Raw genomic sequence first — 23131 nt, 5'->3', positions numbered from 1 at the left:
AAGGCTAGGCGGAACAGCCACGTTTTGAGTTTTTTCTTAAAAGTTAGCAGGCAAGGTTCCAGCCTGAGTTCAGCAGGGAGGTTGTTCCAATATCACTGATCGACCATATTAAAGGCTGCACTCATATCGATTGAAACCAGAAGGACATCTTTACCCTTATCAATATTCAACCTGATTTTGTTGGTCATTGATAATAAAGCAGTCTCTGTGCTATAGCTGTTGCAGAAACTAGTTTGCCTTGGGTGAAGGGCATTGGTCTTTTCAGCAAAATTATTAAGTTGTGGAAGTTATTACTTTCATAATAATAGGCAGTCTAGATATTGGCCAGTAATTTTTAAGAGTATTTAGGATCCAAGGAATTCTTAAGAACAAGAAGACCCAAAGATATCTTTAACATTGATGGAACAGATCCATGGGTTAAAGCAGCATTAGCAATACTCAGAAAGGGTCTAGAAGACCAAGCTCCTTATCTTTAACTAAAATTGAGGGCATTGGATCCAATTTAGAAGTGGCATTATTTCATAGAAGCAAAGATATTACCTATGCCAATACATGCTAGGAAAGACAAATTTTAGGTTTATGTATGCAAGTAAAATTGTGAGCTTTGAGAGGAGCCTAACTTCTCTCTTTACTGGGTTGGTGCTTAGCCCTTTCTCTCAGCTCCTATTCAAGCCACATGGTCTTGTGGGGATTTTTTTCTTGGCAAAATTTTGACACCTAAATCATATTTTAATGCTCAAATTTTTGAAAGCCAAATTAATGGGAAACCAAAGGCAACAATCAGAGCAGCTCATAAGGAGGGTTAAATTTTAGGCAGGGAGGCTGCTGAGGTTCCGAATCAAAGACCTCAGCCCGCTCTGCGCAGAGCCCCCTGCCTGGAGCTCCGCACACTCAGCGCTGCTGCTTCTGCTAGAAAATGTCACAGGGACACCAGGAAGAGAACAGGCTGGAAAGGCACCGCTTACCCTCCGAGGCTGAACTTTATCGCAATCGCTTATTACTGCTTAAACAAGTAAATTGCTTTTGTTATGAACACGAGGTAGGGGAGAGAGCTCTGTCTTCCAGCATCTGCAGGTTGCAGCCACCATCCCCTTCTAATGACCTGCCCCTTTTGCCACTTCTGATTGGCTCCTGCTGCTCTGCGTCATCATTCTGAGGTTGTTGGTTGGGCTGCTGCTTCAATTACGTCATCGATCTGCGACTGCTGGTGGGACTGAGCAGCAAATAAAAAAAGGAGCTAAAAAGCAACGGAGCAGTTGCAATAATCCGAAACTGTGCTCGGATTTCCAGCGCACATTTTTAACGCTCAGGTTAATTTTTTTTTTTTTTAACTCCAGCAGTTGTAATGTTGACGCACGAGCAGAAGCAGTCCCGCTATTAGTCGCTGACAGATGACGCACTCGAAGCAGCAGCCCAGCCAACAGTTTCAGATTGATGACTTCGCAGCAGCAGCCATTCAGAAGTGGAAAGAGGAGCAGGTCAATGAAGGGGGACGGTGGCTGCAGCCTGCAAATGGAAGATGAAGATTTCTCCTCCACCTCGTGCTCATAACCAAGCAATTTACTTTTCTTAACTAGCAATAAACGATTACAGTAAAGCTCAGCCCCGGAGGGTAAGCGGTGCCTTCCCAGCCTGTTCTCTTCCCGGTGTCCCTGTGACATTTTCTAGCAGAAGCAGCAGCGCTGAGTGTGAGGAGCTCCAGGCAGGGGGCTCTGCACAGGGAGCAGGGGAGGGAAAGCAAAGCGGGCTCAGGTCTCTGAATCGGAATCTCAGCAGCCTCCCCGCCCTGAATTCAGTCCTCCTCATGAGCTGCGCTGATTGCTGCCCTAAGGTTTCCCATAAATTTGGCTTTCAAAATACTGAACATTAAAATGTTAGGATTTAGGGGTCAAACTTTTGCAGGAAGAATCCCCACAAGACCAGGTGGCTTGAATAGGAGCTGAGTGAGGCACGCACTACCCTGGTAGACAGGAGGGATGTTAGCCCACGAGAGGCTCCTCTCAAAGCTCACAATTTTACTTGCATACATAAACCTAAAATTTGTTCTTCATACTCTCTGTAACCTGTAATTTTACTTTAGTGTCATTAATTTGTAGATGTTATTACTTTTTTCAATTTGATATTCCTTATTTGGTGAGGGTCTGTCTGTACATTCCATGTGTGATTCAGGTAAGGGATTCACCTAATGTGTAGTCTTTGTGTAAGGATCTGTACCAGTCCCGCTTGTTTTGTTTTACAATATATTTTATGTATTTAAAAACATTTCTCATTTACATATGACAATAAGCTCATTATATAGTCTGTAAAGTACATAATCTTAGTTCGCGGTAGTTTCTGCATTACAACTGTCTCAACCTAATCTATAGTCCCAATACTCCGGCAGGTCAACAATGCCTCCTTTAATTGGAAACTGTTCTCTATCCTCCCACCTAGGACACAACCCATTTTTTCCCTTTACATTATTTCACCAGGCCACACAACGCAAGACCACTCTCAGCAAAAGAAGGCTTATACCAATACACACGCTCACACGCACTCAAGCCATCAGTTTATCACTCATTTCCATTATCCTATTTAACGCACAATCACTCCAAAAGAAAACCCATCTCTTACATGATATCCTTACAGACTCTAAACCTGAAATATGTGCTGTAACGGAAACCTGGTTCAAACAACATGACTCTCCCCTTATCAACCAGCTACCCTTAGAAATCTACGATGTTTTCTCTATCCCTCGGAAAAAGAAAAGAGGTGGCGGCCTACTCTTGGCTGTAAAAAAGGAATTTAAACTACTATCCCAGAAATGTGATATTCCAAACCAGTATGAAATTGGCTTTTTTAAATCTAAGTCACTCCAACTGTGTCTCATCTATACACCCCCAGGTCTCCTGGAGAAAGATTCGTCCCCACTTATCGAATTTTTTGCAAACTCCCTATCCTCTGACATACCCACTATTCTCCTAGGAGACTTTAATTTACATGTGGACACCTCCCCACAATCCCCAGCATGCGAAGCATTCCTCTCCTCCCTTGAAGCTATGGGCTTCCAACAAATCGTGAACTCACCCACACACAAAGCAGGCCACACACTTGATCTTATCTTTGTCAACTCCCACATCAACACTACCAATCCCCCGTCATGCATTGCAGTACCCTGGTCTGATCACTCCCTGATTCAGACTAAGCTCTCACTCCCGCAAATGTCCCCCTCCACGCCACAGCAGCCCATCTCAATTAAATTTCGCAAACCATGCGATATTGATACCATCTCACAAGCTTGCGCTGACATAGACAGCCAAATGGACGTCTCATCCCCAAACAATGCCTTCTCTACCTGGCTCAACCTTACCCTCAGCATCGCAGACAAACATTGCCCACTTACAACAAAAACTATCAACCCAAACCGTAGAAACAGAAAACCATGGTACACACCTGATCTTAGGAATCTTAAAATTCAACTCAGAACAGCTGAGAGGTCATGGCGCAAATGCCAATCCCCTGCAACTAAAACTTTATACTACCAAAAAATGCATGAATATAGAAATTCTATCCTTCAGGCTAAACGCAATTTCTATGCTAAAAAAATACATGGTATGCAATATAACCCCAAGGCCCTATTCACCATGGTTGCGGACCTCACTTCTCCTACTCCCACACAACTACCAGTCAATCCCTCTAAAAATCGCTGCAATGAATTAGCTCAATTTTTCAAAAACAAAGTCTCATCCATCACTGCTCAATTCTCACATAAGAACATCAATATCTGTCTGCCCACTATAAGCTCTCTGATCCCCCTCTCATGTTTTGACCCCTCATCCTCTCTTGAAGTACAAAACATCCTTAAAAAATTAAAACCTTCATCCCATCCCTCCGAAACCATCCCCACTAAACTCCTGCTAGCCATCCCCGAGGTGATTGCCAAACCTCTCTCAAAAATCTTTAATTGTTCTTTAGAGCACGGCACAGTCCCTAATTTTCTAAAACAAGCAGTAGTGAAACCACTACTCAAAAAACCTAATCTCGACCCTGACACATTATCTAATTACAGACCTGTCTCTAACCTACCCTTTCTAGCTAAAGTCCTTGAAAAAATAGTCAACGCACGTCTCTCCGAACACCTGGAACAAAACAATATTCTACCTTCTACACAGCACGGTTTCAGAAAGCACTTAAGTACTGAAACCCTGCTACTCTCCCTACACGATACCCTCATTAGAGGAACTGACTCAGGTTCTTCCTATCTGATAGCCATGCTTGACATCTCAGCGGCATTCGACACAGTCAATCACGATGTCCTCCTCGACATCCTCAGGAGTATCGGGATTACTGGCAATGCCCTATCCTGGATACGATCATATCTCCAGGACCGCCTTTTCACTGTATTAGTTGATAACAATGAATCTGACCCCATTAGTCTGCCCCAAGGTGTTCCCCAAGGGTCCTCCCTCTCCTCCACCCTCTTTAATATATACATGCTCCCCCTCACTACTCTCCTCATTAAACTCCACATCAAGCATTTCATTTATGCGGACGATGTGCAACTCATTTTCCCTTTCTCTGATTCTCTCCATAATGCTCTTCTTAAATGGGAATCCTGTCTCTCCTCTATCAACAACTTACTAAATGATATGCAACTAGCTTTAAATCCCAGTAAGACTGAACTCTTAATCATATCAAACAGATCACCGCTCCCAAACATCCCACCTGCTTACTCTTCCACATCTTTCCCATCACACGTTCGCAACCTGGGGGTGCTTATTGATAACCATCTTACCTTCAAACCCTTCATTAAATCCATCATCAAGGAATGCTATTTTAAGCTCCAAACCATAAAAAAACTGAGACCAATGCTTCACCTTTCTGATTTCCGCACTGTACTCCAGTCTATCATTTTATCTAAGGTAGACTATTGCAATGCACTCTTGCTAGGCATTCCCGCTATCCATACCAAACCCTTACAGCTATTACAAAACGCTGCCGCTAGGATTCTATCAAATTCAAAAAAAAGAGAGCACATCACCCCTACACTTATAAAGCTCCATTGGCTCCCCATACACTCTCGAATTCGCTATAAAGCCCTTTCTATCATCCACAAAAGTCTGCTGAACTCTAACCTCAACTGGATTAACCCCCCTCTCCTCCCCCGTACCTCGAATAGACCCACACGTACAGCCCTCCAAGGAACCCTACGCCCCCAACCTATCAAATCTTTTAAATTATCATCCACCATAAGTAGAGCTTTCTCTCTAGCCGGCCCTTCTATATGGAATTCCCTGCCTCCGGATATCCGCCTGGTAACATACACACCCACCTTCAAAAAAAAACTGAAAACATGGCTCTTCCAGCAAGCTTACCACATATCACCATCCATTACATAAACCCTGCTGACTAACTAAAATTCGACTAACTAAGAATCTGCTACATGACTAATGAATTGACCCATCGGAATCCGTCTTATGCCTATCGATTTGGTACCTTTGACTCGGCTATTTATGTCTCTATCTATTGTATATAGTTTTGATTTATACATATTTAGTGATTTTGATGTATCTATCTATTAACCTCATGGACTCTGCCCAGCATAGTCAGCTCTATACCCTTTCCCTGTTTTAGCCTCCTTTTTACTCAGTTACATGTAAGGGCCCTGCCCATAAGTTACTCTGTTTTGCAAAGTTATATGTAAGGGTTTCCGCCCAATTGTTACTGTTTCACTGTAAACCGATGCGATGTGTGAACGGTCATCGGTATAAAAGAGACTTTAAATAAATAAATAAATAAATAAATAAAGCTTACTCCTGGGGGAATTCTGTGCACAAAAACTTAAAATTCTGCAAACTTTATATTGGTCAAAATAACATTTACATAAGAAAATGCCATACTGGGTCAGACCAAGGGTCCATCAAGCCCAGCATCCTGTTTCCAACAGTGGCCAATCCAGGCCATAAGAACCTGGCAAGTACCCAAAAACTAAGTCTATTCCATGTTACCATTCCTAATGGCAGTGGCTATTTTCTAAGTGAACGTAATAGCAGGTAATGGACTTCTCCTCCAAGAACTTATCCAATCCTTTTTTAAACACAGCTATACTAACTGCACTAACCACATCCTCTGGCAACAAATTCCAGAGTTTAATTGTGCGTTGAGTAAAAAAGAACTTTCTCCGATTAGTTTTAAATGTGCCCCATGCTAACTTCATGGAGTGCCCCCTAGTCTTTCCACTATTCGAAAGAGTAAATAACCGATTCACATCTACCTGTTCTAGACCTCTCATGATTTTAAACACCTCTATCATATCCCCCCTCAGTCGTCTCTTCTCCAAGCTGAAAAGTCCTAACCTCTTTAGTCTTTCCTCATAGGGGAGCTGTTCCATTCCCCTTATCATTTTGGTAGCCCTTCTCTTTACCTTCTCCATCGCAATTATATCGTTTTTGAGATGCGGCGACCAGAATTGTACACAGTATTCAAGGTGCGGTCTCACCATGGAGCGATACAGAGGCATTATGACATTTTCCGTTTTATTCACCATTACATTTTAAATTAATATAGAAAATGTTATTACTTAAAGATGCAGAATTTCCCTAGAAATTTACTGTAAACGTGTCCCTTCTACTCGCTGTTCCTACTCCCCTGGCCACTTTGCCCTTTCAGGCCCCAACTCCTCCACCTGCCAGTATCTCTCCTCTTGACCTTTAGGCTCAACCCCTTCCACTCTTTCGCCAGTCCCAGAATTTGACCTGGTTCTCAGTACTGCCCCTCACACGGGCTCCCTCTGTTCCTCCCTTTCTCATACACATGCTCTTTCTCTCTAGAACACATACACGCCCTCATAAAGGGCCCTCTTGCATACACATCCACACAAGCCCCCTTTCTCTCTCACACCTGGGGTGAGGAGCATGCAGGACAAGTCTTTCCAGTCTTGGGGAACTAATTTATAGCCATTAGACAGTGCCTCTAGTAGCCCTTGGGTGTAAGAGGAATGGAACCCTGTCTCCTTAATACTTGTGCTAAATTTATGGTTGCGTGTGTAAAAGATCTGGCAATGGGATTTACCATTGAGGATTGGGATATGTGGGTTGTTTTTTTGCAGATAAGCCGTAGTTCCATCTCAGCCTCCTTAATGGAAAATAGCTACAAGGTGTTATTTAGGTGGTACACTACTCCGGTAAAACTGCATAAAATGTTTCCTAATACTAGCAATCTGTGTTGGAGAAACTGCGGGCAGAAAGGAGATTATGTCCATATGTGGTGGACTTGCCCGGTTATACAACCCCTCTCGGTTCGGGTTGAGGGGTGGTTGCAAACTCTTCTGAATGTATCTCTCTATCCTTTGACGCCCAAAACAGTCCTATTAATCTGTCCCACCGGTGACCTCTCGAAGCAGCATTACCTATTTCTTAAGGCTGTTATACAGGCGGTGAGAGGTACAATGGCACAGGAATGGAGGAACGCAGCGTCCCCCTCCTTTGATAGTGTTCTACGCCGCTTGCATTGGATTTACTATATGGAAAAATTGACTGCCATTAAAAAGGATAAGCTGTGTAGATTTGAGGAAGCATGGCAGAACTATTGGCAATGGTAAAACTCAGCAGTACCGATGCATACTTGTTAGTTTGTGATTCAGTCTAAGAGCCCGTATTCCCCGTTGTTTATATCTTGGGGGATCTCATGGATATTTATATGGGATTAGGCCTTAAACTATAACCAGTTTTGTTGGCTTTGTAAACTCTGATGGCTTTGTGAATTCTTTGTCTAGGTTAAGTGCGCTTCTCTTGCATTACAGGAAGGCGAACTTTAGGACTCCTTTCCTGGACTGAGGGGGGAGGAGATGGGGAACACACACCAAGACTTCATGCTGTAAGAAGTTAATATGGGGAATTCTTAGAACTTTTTCAAGATATAACCATCTTTAATTTGTTGAAGCAATCATTGTAACCCAGTGTCATATGCTGTATTTAATATGTGCTGCATGAATAAAAACTTATTTACAACAAAAAAAAAATAATAATGCAAGGTTCCACATTAGAAATCACCACTCAGGAAAAGGATCTAGGTGTCATCGTTGATCATACATCGAAAACGTCTGCTCAGTGTGCAGCAGCAGCCAAGAAAGTAAATGGAATGCTAGGATTATTAGGAAAGGAATGGAGAATAAAACCTCATCTTGAGTATTGTGTGCAGTTCTGGTCACCACATCGCAAAAAAGATATAACAGAATTAGAAAATACACAGAGAAGGGCGATCAGAATGATAAAGGGAATGCAACAATTCCCCTTTGCAGAAAGGCTAAAAAGGTTAGGACTCTTCAGCTTGGAGAAGAGACGGCTGAGGTGAGATATGATGGAGGTCTATAAAATATTGAGTGGAATGGAATGAGTAAACATTAATCAGTTGTTTACTCTTTCAAAAAGTACTAAGACCAGGGGACACACAATGAAGTTACTAGGTAATACATTTAAAACTAATAAGAGAAAATATTTTTTTACTCAAAGCATAATTTCCTAGCATGGAGCCAGATGGACTCAGGACCAATGGGTTATGAGCTCCCCTGCTAGCAGATGGAGATGTAGTAAGGTTTCAAAGCTGACGTCACCCTAGATATACCCCTGCAGTGACCTCAGCCATTCAGTATCTCTTCATCTCCTAGCAGATGTGGACTGTGTCTCCCTATTGGGAATCCAATACTCCTTAGAATAGGAAAATTTACCTCTAAAATTGGAGAAATATTGAGCCCTGCTCTCCTGTGGTGAAACCTATTGGTCCCTCCCCCAGTTGAGAATTCCTGAGGCGATTTTCGAGATCCCTCAGAGGTGTGCCTTGATCTAGTAAGCCGGCTCCCAGCGTGGACTTTGCTGCTGAAGCAGCTGAAAGGCAGCGGGTGCAGGAAGCCGAGCGTGGTGGTGATGGTCTATGTCCTCTCCCCCCACAGCCGGAGACTGTCTCTGTACTCTGCTGGTAAGCACTGAGACCAGGTAGGCAAGGAAGAACTCCGATCCAGAGACGAGGAAGGGTGTCGGTAAGTCTTTCCTCCGGTCTCCTTGCTCAGCGAGCCGTACCGACGACTTGCAGAATCCTGCTGCGGCAAGGGAAGGTTATTTCCGAGCAGGTTGAGCAGCCCCCCAATGGGCTAGGTCCTGCTTCAAGTTCGGTGGGCACTCCACGTGGTAGGCGCCATCTTGTGCACGGTCTTGTGCGGCGACATCTTCCCCACCGTTCGGTACACATGGGTCAGACTGGCCCTGTTGTGCGCCTACTATGCACATAGGTGTGCACTTAATGACCATCACGCGCGGAGGTGCACGCCTTCCTGTGCACCTAGTGTGCCCGGAGGTGCGCGCATAGCTGAATGCACTCAACTGGGTGCTTAACTGAGCACATAACCACACGCAGGCACCCATGCACAACCTGACGCCTTACTTATAGGGGTCAGGACAGAACTGTGCACACTTGAACTCGGGTGCTATCCGGCTGAACACACAAGTGACAGGAACTACGGCTCTGGCAGCTAAGAAGCACAAGAGCAACGCCCTTTGTGCTGCCTGCCATATTAGGGCTGCATAGCCTGAACTTTAATCAATCCTGTTAGCACTGGAGGAGGCCCAGGGTGGGCTGGACTCTCAGAGCTTCTCCAGGTCCATCCTCTCCCTTTCTGAGGATGGGTCAATTATAGCTTCCAGTAGCACCCTGGGTCTGAGCAACCCCAGGCCTGCATCATCCCTAGAAGCAGGCAGTTCAGCGGCCCCTCCCACAGTTCTCCCTTGGCTATGTATGGACCCTTCAACCTTATCTTGGTTGGAATTCTTTCAGGGCCCTCAAACCTTTGTTCAGGCGCCGTCAGCTGCTGTCCCTGCCCAGTCTGAACCCCAGCTGGGAGGACCTCATCCCCTCAGCCCTATCAGCATACCTCAGGACATGCCTCTTCTCACCAAGGGCATCCCTGACAAGGACCCAGACACCACAGACGACGAAGGGGATGCAGACCGATTGGAGGACGGAGAAATCCCACCAGGACTGTAACCTTACAGGACCATGCTAAGGTTCTTCCATAGATATGAATTGCCTGCCCTATTATCCCAGACCCTGTGAGTGTCTGGCATGGACTCTATGTTGGAACCAAAAAGGAACCCCATCCTGGTGTGTCTACGGAAATCCTCTTACTATTTCCCAGTGCTTGAAGCCATCCAGGAGTTGATGGACCTGGAGTGGGATGCCCTGAAAGCCAGTTTTAAAAGAGGTCAAGCCTTAGAGGTGCTGGACCCGGCAGCCAAGGAATGTCTGCGCTTCCCGAAAGTAGACACCCTAGTCTGCACAGTCTCAAAGCAGACAACTATCCCAGTAGAGGGAGGAGTGACCTTGAAGAATGCATATGACAGGAAGTTGGAGTCCATCCTTAAGCAAGCCTTTGACATGATAGCAGTGATACTGCAGATCACCTTCTGTTGTGCTCTGGTGGCCCGTTCATGTCTGCTTCTCTCTCTCAAGAGAGGCTGATAGCTCAGGGGTTCCTACCAGGGAAGTGATGGAACCTGCCATGACCTTACTAGCGGATACAAGCTCAGACCTAGTGTGCACCTCGGCCAGAGGAGTAGCCTCAATGGGGTGACCAGAAGACAGCTATGGCTGTGAAATTGGTCAGCGGACGCGACCTCTAAGGCAAACCTCACAAAGATGCCCTTTAAGGAATCTCTTCTATTCGGAAGCGAGTTGGAAAAGCTTGCCAGAAAGTGGGGAGAATCTCCAGTGCCTCGGCTACTGGAAGATAGGAAGAAGAGGTCACAGGGCTTCTAACCCAGGAGGGGTTGGGCTAGGGGCTCCTAGCGCTTCCGGCCCTACAGAAACCCACCGTTCCAGACATCTCTATCTTTGGGAAGATCTCCGGCCTTTTGGAACTGACAACCAAAAAGAGAACTAGTTTGGGCTCCGATTTGGCTCGAACTGTACCATGAAGCTGGGCTGACCTATCCATGGGAAGAGGAGATAGGGGGCAGACTATCCCTCTTCTATCAGGTGGGTCAAGATCACTTTGGACAATTGGGTTCTGGCCATCATACAAAAAGGATATGCCCTAGAATTTCACAGCATCCCACTGGACACGTTCATGATGTCATCTTGCCACTCCAGCACAAAAGACTGGCAGTGGAATCCACGGTAGTAAGGCTCCTCGGTTTGAAGACTATGACCCCGGTGCCGACACAGTGCCCACACGTTATTCCATCTATTTCATTGTACCCAAGAAGGGAGGGGTTATTTCGCCCCATTCTGGACCTCAAGAGTGTCAACCATCATCTGCAGGTAACCCACTTCTGCATGGAAACTCTTCACTCCTTCACAATAGCTATTCAGCCAGGAGAGTTCTTAACATCCCTGGACCTCTCAGAGGCCTAACTTCAAATCCCAATCCATCAAGACCACCAGTGTTTTCTGTGCTCTGTGTACTCGGCTGCCATTATCAGTTCCGGGCGTTGCCTTTCTGCCTGGTAACAGCTCCCCGAATGTTCTCCAATATTATGGTGGTTGTAGCAGCGGCAGTAACGGAAGAAGGAGTCCTGGTACACCCTTACCTACCTGACTGGCTGATCTGGGCGAAGTTGTCGGAAGAGAATCTCCAGGCTACCAGCAGGGTCATGTCCCTACTCCAGGAACTCGGGTCATGAACATGGACATGAGCAGTCTCAAGCCCTCCCAGTCCTTGGAGTACCTGGGAGTTTGGTTCGACACCAAACAAGTGTGATGAAGTGCAGGCTGCTATGAAGCAGGAAAACCCAGGCCAGGTGACTGCTGGGAGAGCCCAGAGCCAAGTTAGGCAGCAAAAGGTGCCTATTTCAGTCCAAAAGCGAAATAGACCTGGGGGGAAGGCAAGATGGCCGTCCCCCCATCAGAGCAAAGAAAAACAACAAATGCGCCCCTGCATCCCGCAGGGTACGCAAAAGAGGACTGAAAATGAATAGGCAGCAAAAGGTGCCCGGGGAGCAGGGGAAAGACTACAACTCCCAAGCTCTTAGAAGCACAGCTCAGCCAGTGGGAGAGAGAGCAAGCTGATTCTGCAGCTGAGCAAAGCACTGGTGGCTCACACACACCTGAGCTCATGATTATAGAGCAGGAGGGTGTGCCAGAATGGTTCGACTGATCACAAAAGTTGAGTTCCTCGGAGGAGGAGGAAATGGAGAAGTCCCTACTATGGAAACCTCTGATTCAGAGATGGAAACTGTGTGAGTGGCACTATTTAAAGAGGATTTCTCGGGGATTTAGTGGGAATATTGCTATTTTGTTTTGTTTTGCTTTTGTTGTAAAGGAATGGGAAGACCGTGACCTGCTGCACAACTGAGGGAAGTTGGAGCATGTTGTGCAACTTCCAAGCAGGATGGTTGTGGCTGGCTGAGATCCCAAGCTGGTGTTTTGTTTCTGTGTCCCTGCAAAAGGGAAGTGCTTTGAAACCCACAGGGAGTTTTTGTAGTGGGAATTGGAAGAGAACTGTTTTCTTGCTAATACAGACTATTGTGACAAAGACTGTATTTTTGTACTGTTTTGGGAGCGGAGGCCTAGGGCAAGGCCAGAGGACTTTAGAAGTGGCGGAGTGTTGCCGAAGGGATCTGAGGCCAGGAGAAGAGGAACTGGGGCTGAGGGATGGGCCAGACCTGAGGGAGAGTGTCGCCCAGACCCGTCATGCAAGTCAGTCTTCCTCCCTCAAGGATAAGGAAGCTGATGTGCAAAGTGCAACATTGACGAACACAATACGCCCCAGGGTGTGGAGCTATCTCCAGGTCCTCAGCCTGATGGCGTCAACTGTGGATGTAGTGCCGTGGGCGAGGGCACACATGAGACCACTCCAACACTTCCTGCTGTCAGTTTGGAACCCACTATCTCAAGAATACTCGATTCGCCTCCACCTACCGATGGAAGTATGTTCTCCGCTCCAGTGCTAGCTACAGGAAGTGAACCTGAGAAAGGGAATAAGCCTCTCCCCACCGAACTGGCTAGCCATCACGACAGACGCAAGTCTCCAAGGAAGGGGAGCCCACTGTCAGGAATTGACAACACAGGGCCGATGGACCAAGGAGGAGCCGTGCTGGAACATAAACCACCTAGAGGCCAGAGCAGTCAGATTGGTGTGTCTACATTTCAGCCACAGGCTGCGGGGTCAAGCACCCAACATGATGTCGGACAACGCGACAACATTAGCTTATATCAACAGCTAGGGAGGAACCAAAAGCCACCAAGTGTCTCTGGAGATAGACCCCCTTATGGAATGGGCGGAGCTAAATCTGCAAGGGATTTCGACCTCCTACATAGTGGGACAAGACAATGTCAGGGCAGACTTCCTCTGCAGGGGGAGTCTGGATCCAGGAGAATGGACGTTGTCAGCCAGAGCCTTCCAGCTCCTAGTAGATCACTGGGGCCTTCCATCCATCAACTTGTTGGCCAAATCTCACAATACAAAGGTCCCCTGATTCTTCAGTCACAGAGGAGATCGACACCCTTGTTCAGGCCTGGCCAGAGGAGGACCTACTGTACCCCTTCCTTCCATGGCCTCTGCTGGGCAAGGTCATTCATAAGATCGAAAGACAGAGGGCTATTCCTCCTGGTATGTCGACTTGCGGAGGCTTCTGGTGTAGAGCCTCATACAACAGCCCCCCCCCCGCACGAGGACCTGACTCAATTTTGTCTTACAGTCTGGCCCTTGAGAGGGCTCGCCTGAAGAAGCATGGATACTTGGCAGGTGTAATCGCCACCTTGCTCCGCACGCGGAATTTCTCAGTGTCCCTGACATATGTGAGGATCTGGAGAATTTTTGAGGCATGGTGTGATGAACGCGGCATGCCTCCTCAGACGACCAAGATCCCCATGATCCTGGAATTCTTACAGGACGGTCTAAACAAAGGGCTTTCCCTGAACTCCTTGAAGGTTCAGGTTGTGGCTCTCTCCTGTTTCAGAGGCGAGGTGAACGGAGCCTGCTTAGCTATGCATCCAGACTTGACCCATTTCCTGAAAGGGGTTAAACATCTCCGACCTCCCTTAAAGTGGTCGGTCCCCCTATGGAACCTCAACCTTGTATTGGATTTCCTGACAGGGCTTCGTTCCGGCCGCTGCAAGCTCTGTCTCTTTGCCTACTAATGCTGAAGACCGTATTTTTGGTGGTGATATGCTCTGCTTGTCTCTTCTCTGAACTACAGGCTCTGAAATGTCGTCTGGCTAACTCCAGGAATGTTGCAGCTTCGCACCGTCCCTTTTTACCAAAGGTAGTCTGAGTTCCACCTGAACCAGTTCATCTCCTTACCGTCCCTAGACAGATGCAAGGATTTGGAAGACTACCACTTCCTTTGCCACTTAAATGTCAGCAGGCTGTTGGTATGGTACCTAGAACGTACAGGACCAGTGCGCAAGACGGACTGTCTGTTTGTTCTTCACGGCAGAAAGAAAGAAGGTGAAGCAGCTTCACGAGCTACTGTAGCCTGTTGGATGAAGCAAGTGATCAAGGGACCCTACATAGAGACAGGGAAGCCTCTACCCCTTCAGATAAAAGCTCACTCCACTAGGGCCCAGGTGGTATCCTGGGCGGAAGCTAAGCTACTGTATCCCGGCGACATGGTCTTCCTTGCACACCTTCTCCTGGTTCTATCGCTTGGACATCCAAGTACAAGAGGATGCAGCCTTTGTGAGGGCAGTGCTAACTGGACAACGGGCGGCCTCCTGCCCCGTCCGGGAGTAGCTTTTGTACATCCTATTGGTCCTGAGTCCATTGGCTACATGCTAGGAAATGGAGAAATTACTTACCTTATAATTTCGTTTTCCTTAATGTAGACAGATGGACTCAGCATCCCGCCCATGGCTGCCCACGGATAGTGCCAAGAGAGAGCACATGAACCTCATCCCCAACTATCTCGCTATCCCTGGATCAGGATTTCTTTGAGTTGCCCGGATTTTAGCACTTTCGTCTGAGTGCAGCTACGGTCTCTGGCCTTCAAGTTTTGTAATCGAGTTTCTCAATGCTTAGTCCACAGTGGCTTTTGAAGAGAATACTGGATGGCCAAGGTCACTGCAGGAGTATAGCTAGGGTGATGTCTGCTTTAAAACCTGACTCTGTCTCTATCTGCTAGCAGGGGAACACATAACCAATTGGTCCTGGGTTTATCTGTCTACACTAAGGAAAATGAAATTATCAAGTAAGTAATTTCTCCATTAAGCATTGGAATTCATTGCAGGAGGATGTGGTGAAAGCTATTAGTGTAGTTTTGTTTAAAAAAGGTTTGGACAATTTCCTGGAGGAAAAGTCCAATAACCACTACTAAATTAGAGTTGCAGAAATCCCCTGCTTATTCTTGGGATAAGCAGCATGGACTCTATCTAATCCTTGGGACGCAGCCAGGTACTTGTGGCTTGGCTGCTGCTGAAAACAGGATACTGGGCTTGATGGACCTTTGCTCTGACCCAGTATGGCAGGTTTTATGTTCTTACATTCCAGTGTTACTGTTTCATAGATTAGATTGTTGCTGTGTGAGTTTTGGGTGTTAGTGCTGTTTAGGTGTGATGGGTTTGATACAAAGGTGCTGAGAGTGTTTTCTGCAGGGTTTTGTGTTACTTCCCAGAGTGCCCGGTACAGGAGGGAGTTAACTCTCCAGCTTCTCTCTTTCTCTCATCCTCAGCCTGACCTGTCTCTGATGCCGACTACATCGAATAGAAAGGGAAAGTCTAAATCTCGCCCGTCTCCCATGGATGTTCCTGTTGGACCGATGGATGGTTTTATGGGTTCTGGGACTTCAGTGGAGTTCAGGAAGGGGGTTCTGCCTTCTCCAGAGCCAGATCCCTCCTTGGTGCAGCCTCTGGCAGAGCCCCCAGGGTCAGAGAAGGGGGCAGGGCTGGCTCTGGATCCACAACAGCCCAGGACTTTGGGCTCTCTGTGGATGGTTCTGGTGCAGCTGGAAGCGACAATGAGCAGCAAGTTGGAAAGGATTCAAGTGGAAATCTCCTCGCTGGAGCTGCGCTCAGGGACCCAGGAGAAGAAAATCTCTGCTCATGCTAAGCGGCTGCAGGCGCTGGAGAACAAGGTGAACATTTAGTCTCAAACTCTTCTGCCTCCGTTCAAGATCGTATTTCACTCAGAATGAACATTAAGAAGTTAGAAAATGTTGTGAAAAAAAAAATATTTTAGAATTATCAACTTTCCCAAGAGATAATATTTCACCAGGGGAGATGATTAATAATTATTTAGGGGAGGCTTTGTAAATATTCAAGGAATCTCTTCCTCCAATTAACCAAATTTTTGTTTCTAATGAAATTTAAATATATGAAGTTTTTCTGACTTTTGTTGCTGATCCACAAATTGAGGAATAAGAAGTTAAACCCAAAAACTAATTTTCTAAACCTCTGTCATTTTTAGTCTTGAGTTCCCAGCCAGGTCACCTCTACCCCCCCCTTCCCCCGCCACCCTCTATTCCTTTACTGAAATCACAATGACGGGGGCTGCCCATCTTCTCTCCTCCTCCAAACTCACTGCTTCAGGGGTGGCCAATTCCAGTCCTCGAGAGCCACAAACGGGCCTGGTTTTCAGGATATCCACCAGGAATATGCATGGGATAGATTTGTATGCACTGCATCCATTGTATGCAGATCTATCTCATGCATATTCATGGTGGATATCCTGAAAACCTGGCCTGTTTGTGGCTCTCGAGGACCAGAGTTAGCCACCCCTGCAGTACTTGCTCCTCTAACCCCATTGCCACCAGCTCCTGAGCTGTATCTGTCCCATCCTCAGTCTATCACTTTCCACTGTTACTGTTCCTGCTGCTTTGAAACGCGCTGTGATCTCCCCACTCCTCAGAAACCCTCGCTGCTCCTTACCTGTCCTGCCAAATATCGTCCCAGCTTCCTCCTCCCTCCTCCCTTTCACTTCCAAACTACTTGAACTTGCTGTTCATTGCCTCTTCCTTGATTCTTTCATCTCAAGCCATTCCCAATCCACTCCAGTCTGGTTTTTGTTCTTTACATTCCCCAGAAACAGCTCCTGCCAAAGTCTCCAAGGACCTGTTCATGGCTAAACCCAAAGGCCTTCCCTCAGTCCTTATCCTCCTTGATCTGTCTCCTGCTCTCACACTGTTGATCACAATCTCCTCCTTGATGCTCTGTCCTCACTGGGATTTCAGGTCTCCCTCCTGTCTTGGTTCTCTTCTTACCTCTCTCATTGCACGTTTAATGTCTTCTGGTGGATCCTCCTTGGCTGCCATCCCACTATCACTTGGTTACCTCGGGGCTCTGTCCTAGGCCCGCTTCTCTTTTCTCTCTATACTAATTCCCTTGGTGCTCTGATCTCATAGAAATATGATGGCAGAAAAGGACCGTTCCTGGGCATACCCAGATCAGTCCAGACCAGTGGATTATGCACTCTCACCAGCAGATGGAGGCAGAGCACTGCTATATAACCCTAGTGCCATCTGCAGCTCTTCAGTATTTCTCTGTCTCCAGCAGATGGTGGTCGTACATCCTGCAGCTCTGGACTGAGTTTTTTTTGCAGGGCTCCCCGAGGTGTAAGGTTCCGATCACGGGTCATCCCTTGGGTGGAGTAGGGCGAACGGGGGGGGGGGGGGGGGGTTGGGCACCCCCGGCTTTAGAGCCCTCGGACTCCGGGGAGTTGGATAGCCAGGGGACTGGTTCTCTCCACGCCCCAAAGCTTTCTTCCAGTGCCTCGTAAAGGAAAGTACCCCTGTGGGGACTTTTTTGTTACAGAGTAAAAGGGGGGGGGGGGAAAAAAAAGATTCTTGCCTTCAGCTTTTTTCTGAGGCTTTCTCTTTCAGGCAGTGCTCAGTATCCTAGTGCCTGGAGCCGCCTCAGGTCGGGGAAGCAGCTCCTGGGTGTTTTTGGCCTCAGGAGGCGCTTGGGGACTTGTGCAGCTTGGCGGGTTGAGCAGCCTTCTGACTAGGCCCCGCTCTCAAGCTTGGCTTGTTTGCCATGGGATTGGCTGTGGTGGCGTTTGCGCATTATTTCTCTGCGCATAAGGCTGACCTCTTCATGAAAGTCGGTTTGTGCTTACACGCCTAGCTGTGTGCCTAGTTGAGAGCTCAGTTGGGTGCATAGGGGCGCCTACCTGAGCTCTTAGTTGTGCACGTAAGGGCACCTAGGTGGACGCACAGTTCTGTGCTCATGATCGCCTAGACGGATGCTCTTGTGGGCCCTCAGTTTGGACGCCTACTGGAACGGTGTGTTGAGCGCCTATCTTTTCTCAGCACCTATTGCAAGCACAGCTGGATGCACACTTATCAGACGTCTGTTGGAGGGTACTGGCAACTCTATGGCGCCGATAGCAAAGAAGCCCAAGCGCTGTACCATTTGTGCTGCTGCCATATTTGGGCATCTCAGCCTGGTATTCCCCCAAACTTGTGTCAGCACTGTTTGGAGGCTCAGGGAGATTTGTCTCTATCTGATTTTGCTAAGCTCGGTCCTTCTCAGCATGTTTCTGGAATGGAAAAAGAGTTGCCAGAGGTCTTATCTGCAATTGGGGCTCCCCTGGTTTGTCAGCGGGGGAAGGTGGTTCAATGGATGCAGCACGGACGCGCCCTGATTTTGGCACAGTCGCCTTTGTCTTTTTTTGGGTGGAATTTTTTCAAGGACCTCAGTCCTTTCTTCAGGCCCAGTCCAGGGTCCTGGCCAATCTTAACAGTTCAGGATCACAGGCTGCGCATTCCCACATAACTGGTGCTGCCGGTAAGCATCGGAGTATGTCTAGACCTGCTGAGGGTCACGCCAATAGAGACCTAAATGGTATGGATGATGAAGTGGATCTTTACTCCCTGGAGGATGGGGAAATTCCTCTGGGATTGGAGCCGTATAGAACTAGGTTGCATTTCTTTCATAGGGATGAGTTACCGTCTCTGATGTGCCAGACATTGAAAATTCTAGGGGATACCAGGGGTTGAATCCATGTCTGAACCAAAGAAGGATCCCATTTTGATTTCTTTGCGTAAAGCCTCATGTTTCTTCCCTATTATGGAGGCTATTCAAGAATTGATTGGTCTTGAATGAGGGTGCCTTAGAAGCTAATTTTAAAGGGGGATGAGCTTGGAAGGGCTGTACCCCCTGGATCCAGCTGCAAGAAGGCAATTGCGTTTTCCGAGAGTGGATGCACTTGTGTGTGCCGTCACCAAGTGGACAACTATCCCTATAAAAGGGAGAGCGGCATTGATGGATGTACACGATAGAAGTATTGAGGCTATTCTTTTTTTTTTTTTTTGAAACTATCTTTATTGAGTTTTTAACATACAACAGAAAATAGTACCATTTTTAGGTGAAACAAAAAACCCCCAAAAATAAACATTTCCCCCCCCCCCCACCCCTATACAGTCCCCTGAGGTCCGGGAGTCCAGATAATAATCAAACAATCCAGGTGCAGCAGAGTGAACGGTGTCGGTATACCGTTGTTCCCTTGCGCTCTATTCACTGTGTTCCTTCTGGATCCGTGTGGGTGGTCGTCAGTTCTGATATGTTCCCAACAGCATCTCGTCCTTCAAGTCTGGAGACCCAGCATTATCTCACCCTGGGGGCTAAATACTCCTTAAAAGCTTTCCATATAGAATTTATTTGTACAGACCTCTTTGGCGTATGTTGGGTAAGAATGGCATGCTCCAAGGAGCACAGTAGTACCATCCTCCGGAACCAATGTTCATGATTAGGGGTATCTGCAGCTATCCAATTTTTTAAGATAACTTGCTTACCCACCAACCCTGCCCTCATGACAAATAATATGTCAGAGTTAGATAACCTTGGGTGCGTCGAGTCCGCCATCCCAAACAACCATAAATTGGGATTTGGTGGTATGGTACGTTTCAGGATGGCGGAGCATATATGACATAAATGCCTCCAGAAGATAGCAATCTTGCTACATTCCCAAAAACAATGGAAGTAATTACTGTTACTGTTTGCACACTTTGGGCACTGTGGCGTGAGTGCCACTTGCATTTGATGTGCTCGAATCGGGGTAAGATAGCTCATCCAAAGAAATCTGTACTGCGTTTCTTGTAAACATACATTCTCAGAGAGCGCGTTCAAATCCGTAAAACATTTTTCGAATTCAGCATACGTTAATGAGAACAAGGACCACGCCTGCCAACGGGGATATAGGATATGTAAGGGGTGTGCCTCTGCATACTCTCCTATCTCCTTGTAGAAGTAAGAAACAGAAGGCTGCCTTTTCCCCCCCGCCCGAACTAGGTCCTTTAAGGTGTTGCATGGTTGTGTGTCTGCCTGTTTTTGCCTTCTAGTTCCCAAATAGTGGGAGGTTTGAAGGTAAGCATAGTAGTCTGACATTGGTAATGAATATCTTTGTTGGAGCATCGGGAATGAGAGTAGGGCGCCTATTGACTGATCGGTTAAATCCGTAAAGTATGTAAGCCCCTGTTGATGCCAACGTTTAAAATTTTTCCCGGACTTCCCCGGCTGAAATAAATCATGGCCTCTGATAGTAAGAAAATGGTCAAGAGGGTTTTTTAATCTTCCTATTCTACATAGCGCCTGCCAAGCCTTCCTACAGGTCCATATCATAATCTGCGGTCTTATATAAGGCGGAATCATATGAGTTTGAATTAATATTAGTGGGTTTAGGGTTTGGACTCCGTACCACTCTAAGAGGCACGCATATGGGGAGACTGTGGATGTCGCAAAGAGCCAATCTTTGATATGTCTAATGGAGCAAGCTAGGTTGTAATACATCAAATTTGGGCATCCAAGTCCCCCTTTGTCCCTTGGACTCATCAATATAGTAATATCAATGCGTGCCCGCTTTCCCCGCCAGAGGAAAAAACGTAGGGCCTGTAAAACTATTCGCTGATCTTTTTTGGTAATCCACAATGGGGCTAATTGAAGTAGATAAAGCCATTTTGGTATGAGGACCATTTTGTAGAGTTGGATTCGCCCCACCAACGATAACGGCAGACCCCCCCATCTCCTGAAAGCGGACAGCGTTTTCTCCATCAATAAAGGTATGTTTGCTGCATATAGATTAGATATTTTCAATGGAATGCGCAAACCAAGATATTTCAGGTCCTTGTCCGCCCATCGAAGAGGGAAGTCTGTGCCCCATTTGTTATGTAAAAGGCCGGTGATATCGAGAGCCTCCGATTTTGCAAAATTGACTTTTAGTCCCGCAAATGAACCATAATGGTCTAGGTAATCAAGAACAGCGGGTAGGGATGTCAAAGGTTTCGTGAGATATACTAAGAGGTCATCCGCGAACCCCGCTATTTTGAATATATGGCTCGGTCCTCCGAATCCCTTCACTTGTCTGCTACCATCGATTTTCCGTAAAAGGGGGTCGAGAGCCAATATGTATAGCAGAGGGGACAGGGGGCACCCTTGGCAGACCCCCCTCTGAATGGCGATACCATCCGATAAGTGACCATTGACAAGCATATGAGAAGTGGGGTTCGTATATAATAAGGAGATATATTTCATAAACTCGCCTCTCAACCCAAATCTAGAAAGGACAGAGAAAAGATAAGGCCACGCCACTCGGTCGAAGGCTTTCTCCGAGTCAAAGCCAATCGCCAGCGCAGGGATATTTTGGGTTTGGCAAATGGTCATGGCTGTTAATAATTTTACAATAGTCGAGGCGGGTTTTCGGCCTCGCACAAAACCCGTCTGGTGAGATGAGATCAAACAAGGGAGGACAACCTTCAGTCTCTCCGCTAGGACCTTAGCTAGTATTTTTAAATCGCAATTCAATAATGAGATAGGTCTATATGAGGCCGTGTTTTTTGGATCTTTCCCTGGTTTCGGGAGTACTATAATATGCGCCGTGTTAAAAGGCGCAGGGAAACTGCCCTTTACCAGTCCCTCCGTAAAGTAGCTTGTCAGATGCTCACCTATGTATGAGGACAAGATTTTATAAAAATCATAAGAGAACCCATCAGGTCCGGGAGATTTGCCTGATTGTATGGCCGAGATTACCTGCGTAATTTCGAATGTTTGGAGTGGGCGATTCAAAAAATCACGTTGTGAGGCCGAGAGCATGGGTATCGGAATGTCCTTAAAAAATTCATTTTCCGCGGACTCATCCGCTTGAGTTTCGGATTCATACAAGGTACTATAGGGATTTGGTGGTATGGACTTCTGGTTGAGGCTTCTGGTATGGCTTCTGGTTGAGGGCGGGCCTTGTCGCGTTTCGCGGGTTTGTTTTATTCGTTTTTCGCCGCGTTTCCTCCTATGGCTTTGGGCCTCGGCGCACGCGGCTGGCGTTGGGGTCCCCCGGGTGGGGAGGCCGTGTACTGACCTGACCTTCCCCCGGTGGGGCTCCGGCGCCGGTCGCGCAGGTCTCCGGTCGCGGCGTGGACAAGGGCAAAGGACAAAACTAGCGTGGACAAGGGCAAAGGACAAAACTAGCCATTAATCAAAAACAGACCCCTGTTGCTTCCAAATCCTCCATCCAATTCAGGAAACCTTGTTCAATGGACGCACTCAACAACAGCCTTGCCAAAGACCTATCCAAACTGGACTTCACAGATGCTGATACCGCAATTAATTCCTGGCAAACAATCACACACGCAGTAGCAAACTCAATTTGCCCATTATCCTCAAAAATTATCAACCCAGCACGCTCGAACAAAAAACCCTGGTTCTCTACGGAATTAAGAAAACTCAAACAAGACCTACAACACAAGGAACTACGCTGGCGGAAAGACCCCTCCCCCACATCATTGGCTACTTACAAAACAGCAATGAGCTTCTACAGAACATCGATCACCCGCACCAAACGAGATTTTTATGCCAAAAAAATACACGGTTTCCTATACGACCCGAAAACGCTCTTCTCATATGTGGCAGCCCTCACCACTCCCACTTCCCCTACCTTCTCAGAAGAAGAAGCCCAAAACAAATCTACAGAGTTGGCGATTTTCTTTGACAACAAAGTCAAAAACCTACTTGGCCCACTGGCAACATCCAACAAATCATCAATAGCCTTACAACCCCCCAGCCAAACTCCTAGCCAAAATCCATCCTCTACTATTCTTAAACAGACGCTAGTATCTCTTGAACCTACATCATCCCTGGAAATAGAATCGATTATCAAGAAAATGAAACCCTCATCTCACCCTCTAGACCAAATACCAACCAAACTTCTCCTCACCATTCCTAACACCATTGCCAGATCTCT

At 46.9% G+C, this 23131-nt stretch overlaps 1 protein-coding gene across 1 annotated transcript in view; it reads left to right on the top strand.

The window, feature by feature from the left end:
• Positions 1 to 1225: 1225 nt before the first annotated feature.
• Positions 1226 to 23131, top strand: part of LOC115083153 (oocyte zinc finger protein XlCOF6-like) — a 67574-nt gene continuing 45668 nt past the window's right edge. The window contains exons 1-3 of the mRNA XM_029586961.1: positions 1226 to 1612; positions 7781 to 7854; positions 15639 to 16040. Of these exons, the coding sequence (XP_029442821.1) occupies positions 15654 to 16040 (387 nt within the window). The 5' untranslated portion in view covers positions 1226 to 1612; positions 7781 to 7854; positions 15639 to 15653. The remainder of the gene's footprint in view (positions 1613 to 7780; positions 7855 to 15638; positions 16041 to 23131) is intronic.

Source organism: Rhinatrema bivittatum, chromosome 2 (assembly GCF_901001135.1).
Source record: "Rhinatrema bivittatum chromosome 2, aRhiBiv1.1, whole genome shotgun sequence".
Classification (NCBI taxonomy): Eukaryota; Metazoa; Chordata; class Amphibia; order Gymnophiona; family Rhinatrematidae; genus Rhinatrema; species Rhinatrema bivittatum.
This window is presented reverse-complemented; position numbering and strand designations above follow the sequence as displayed.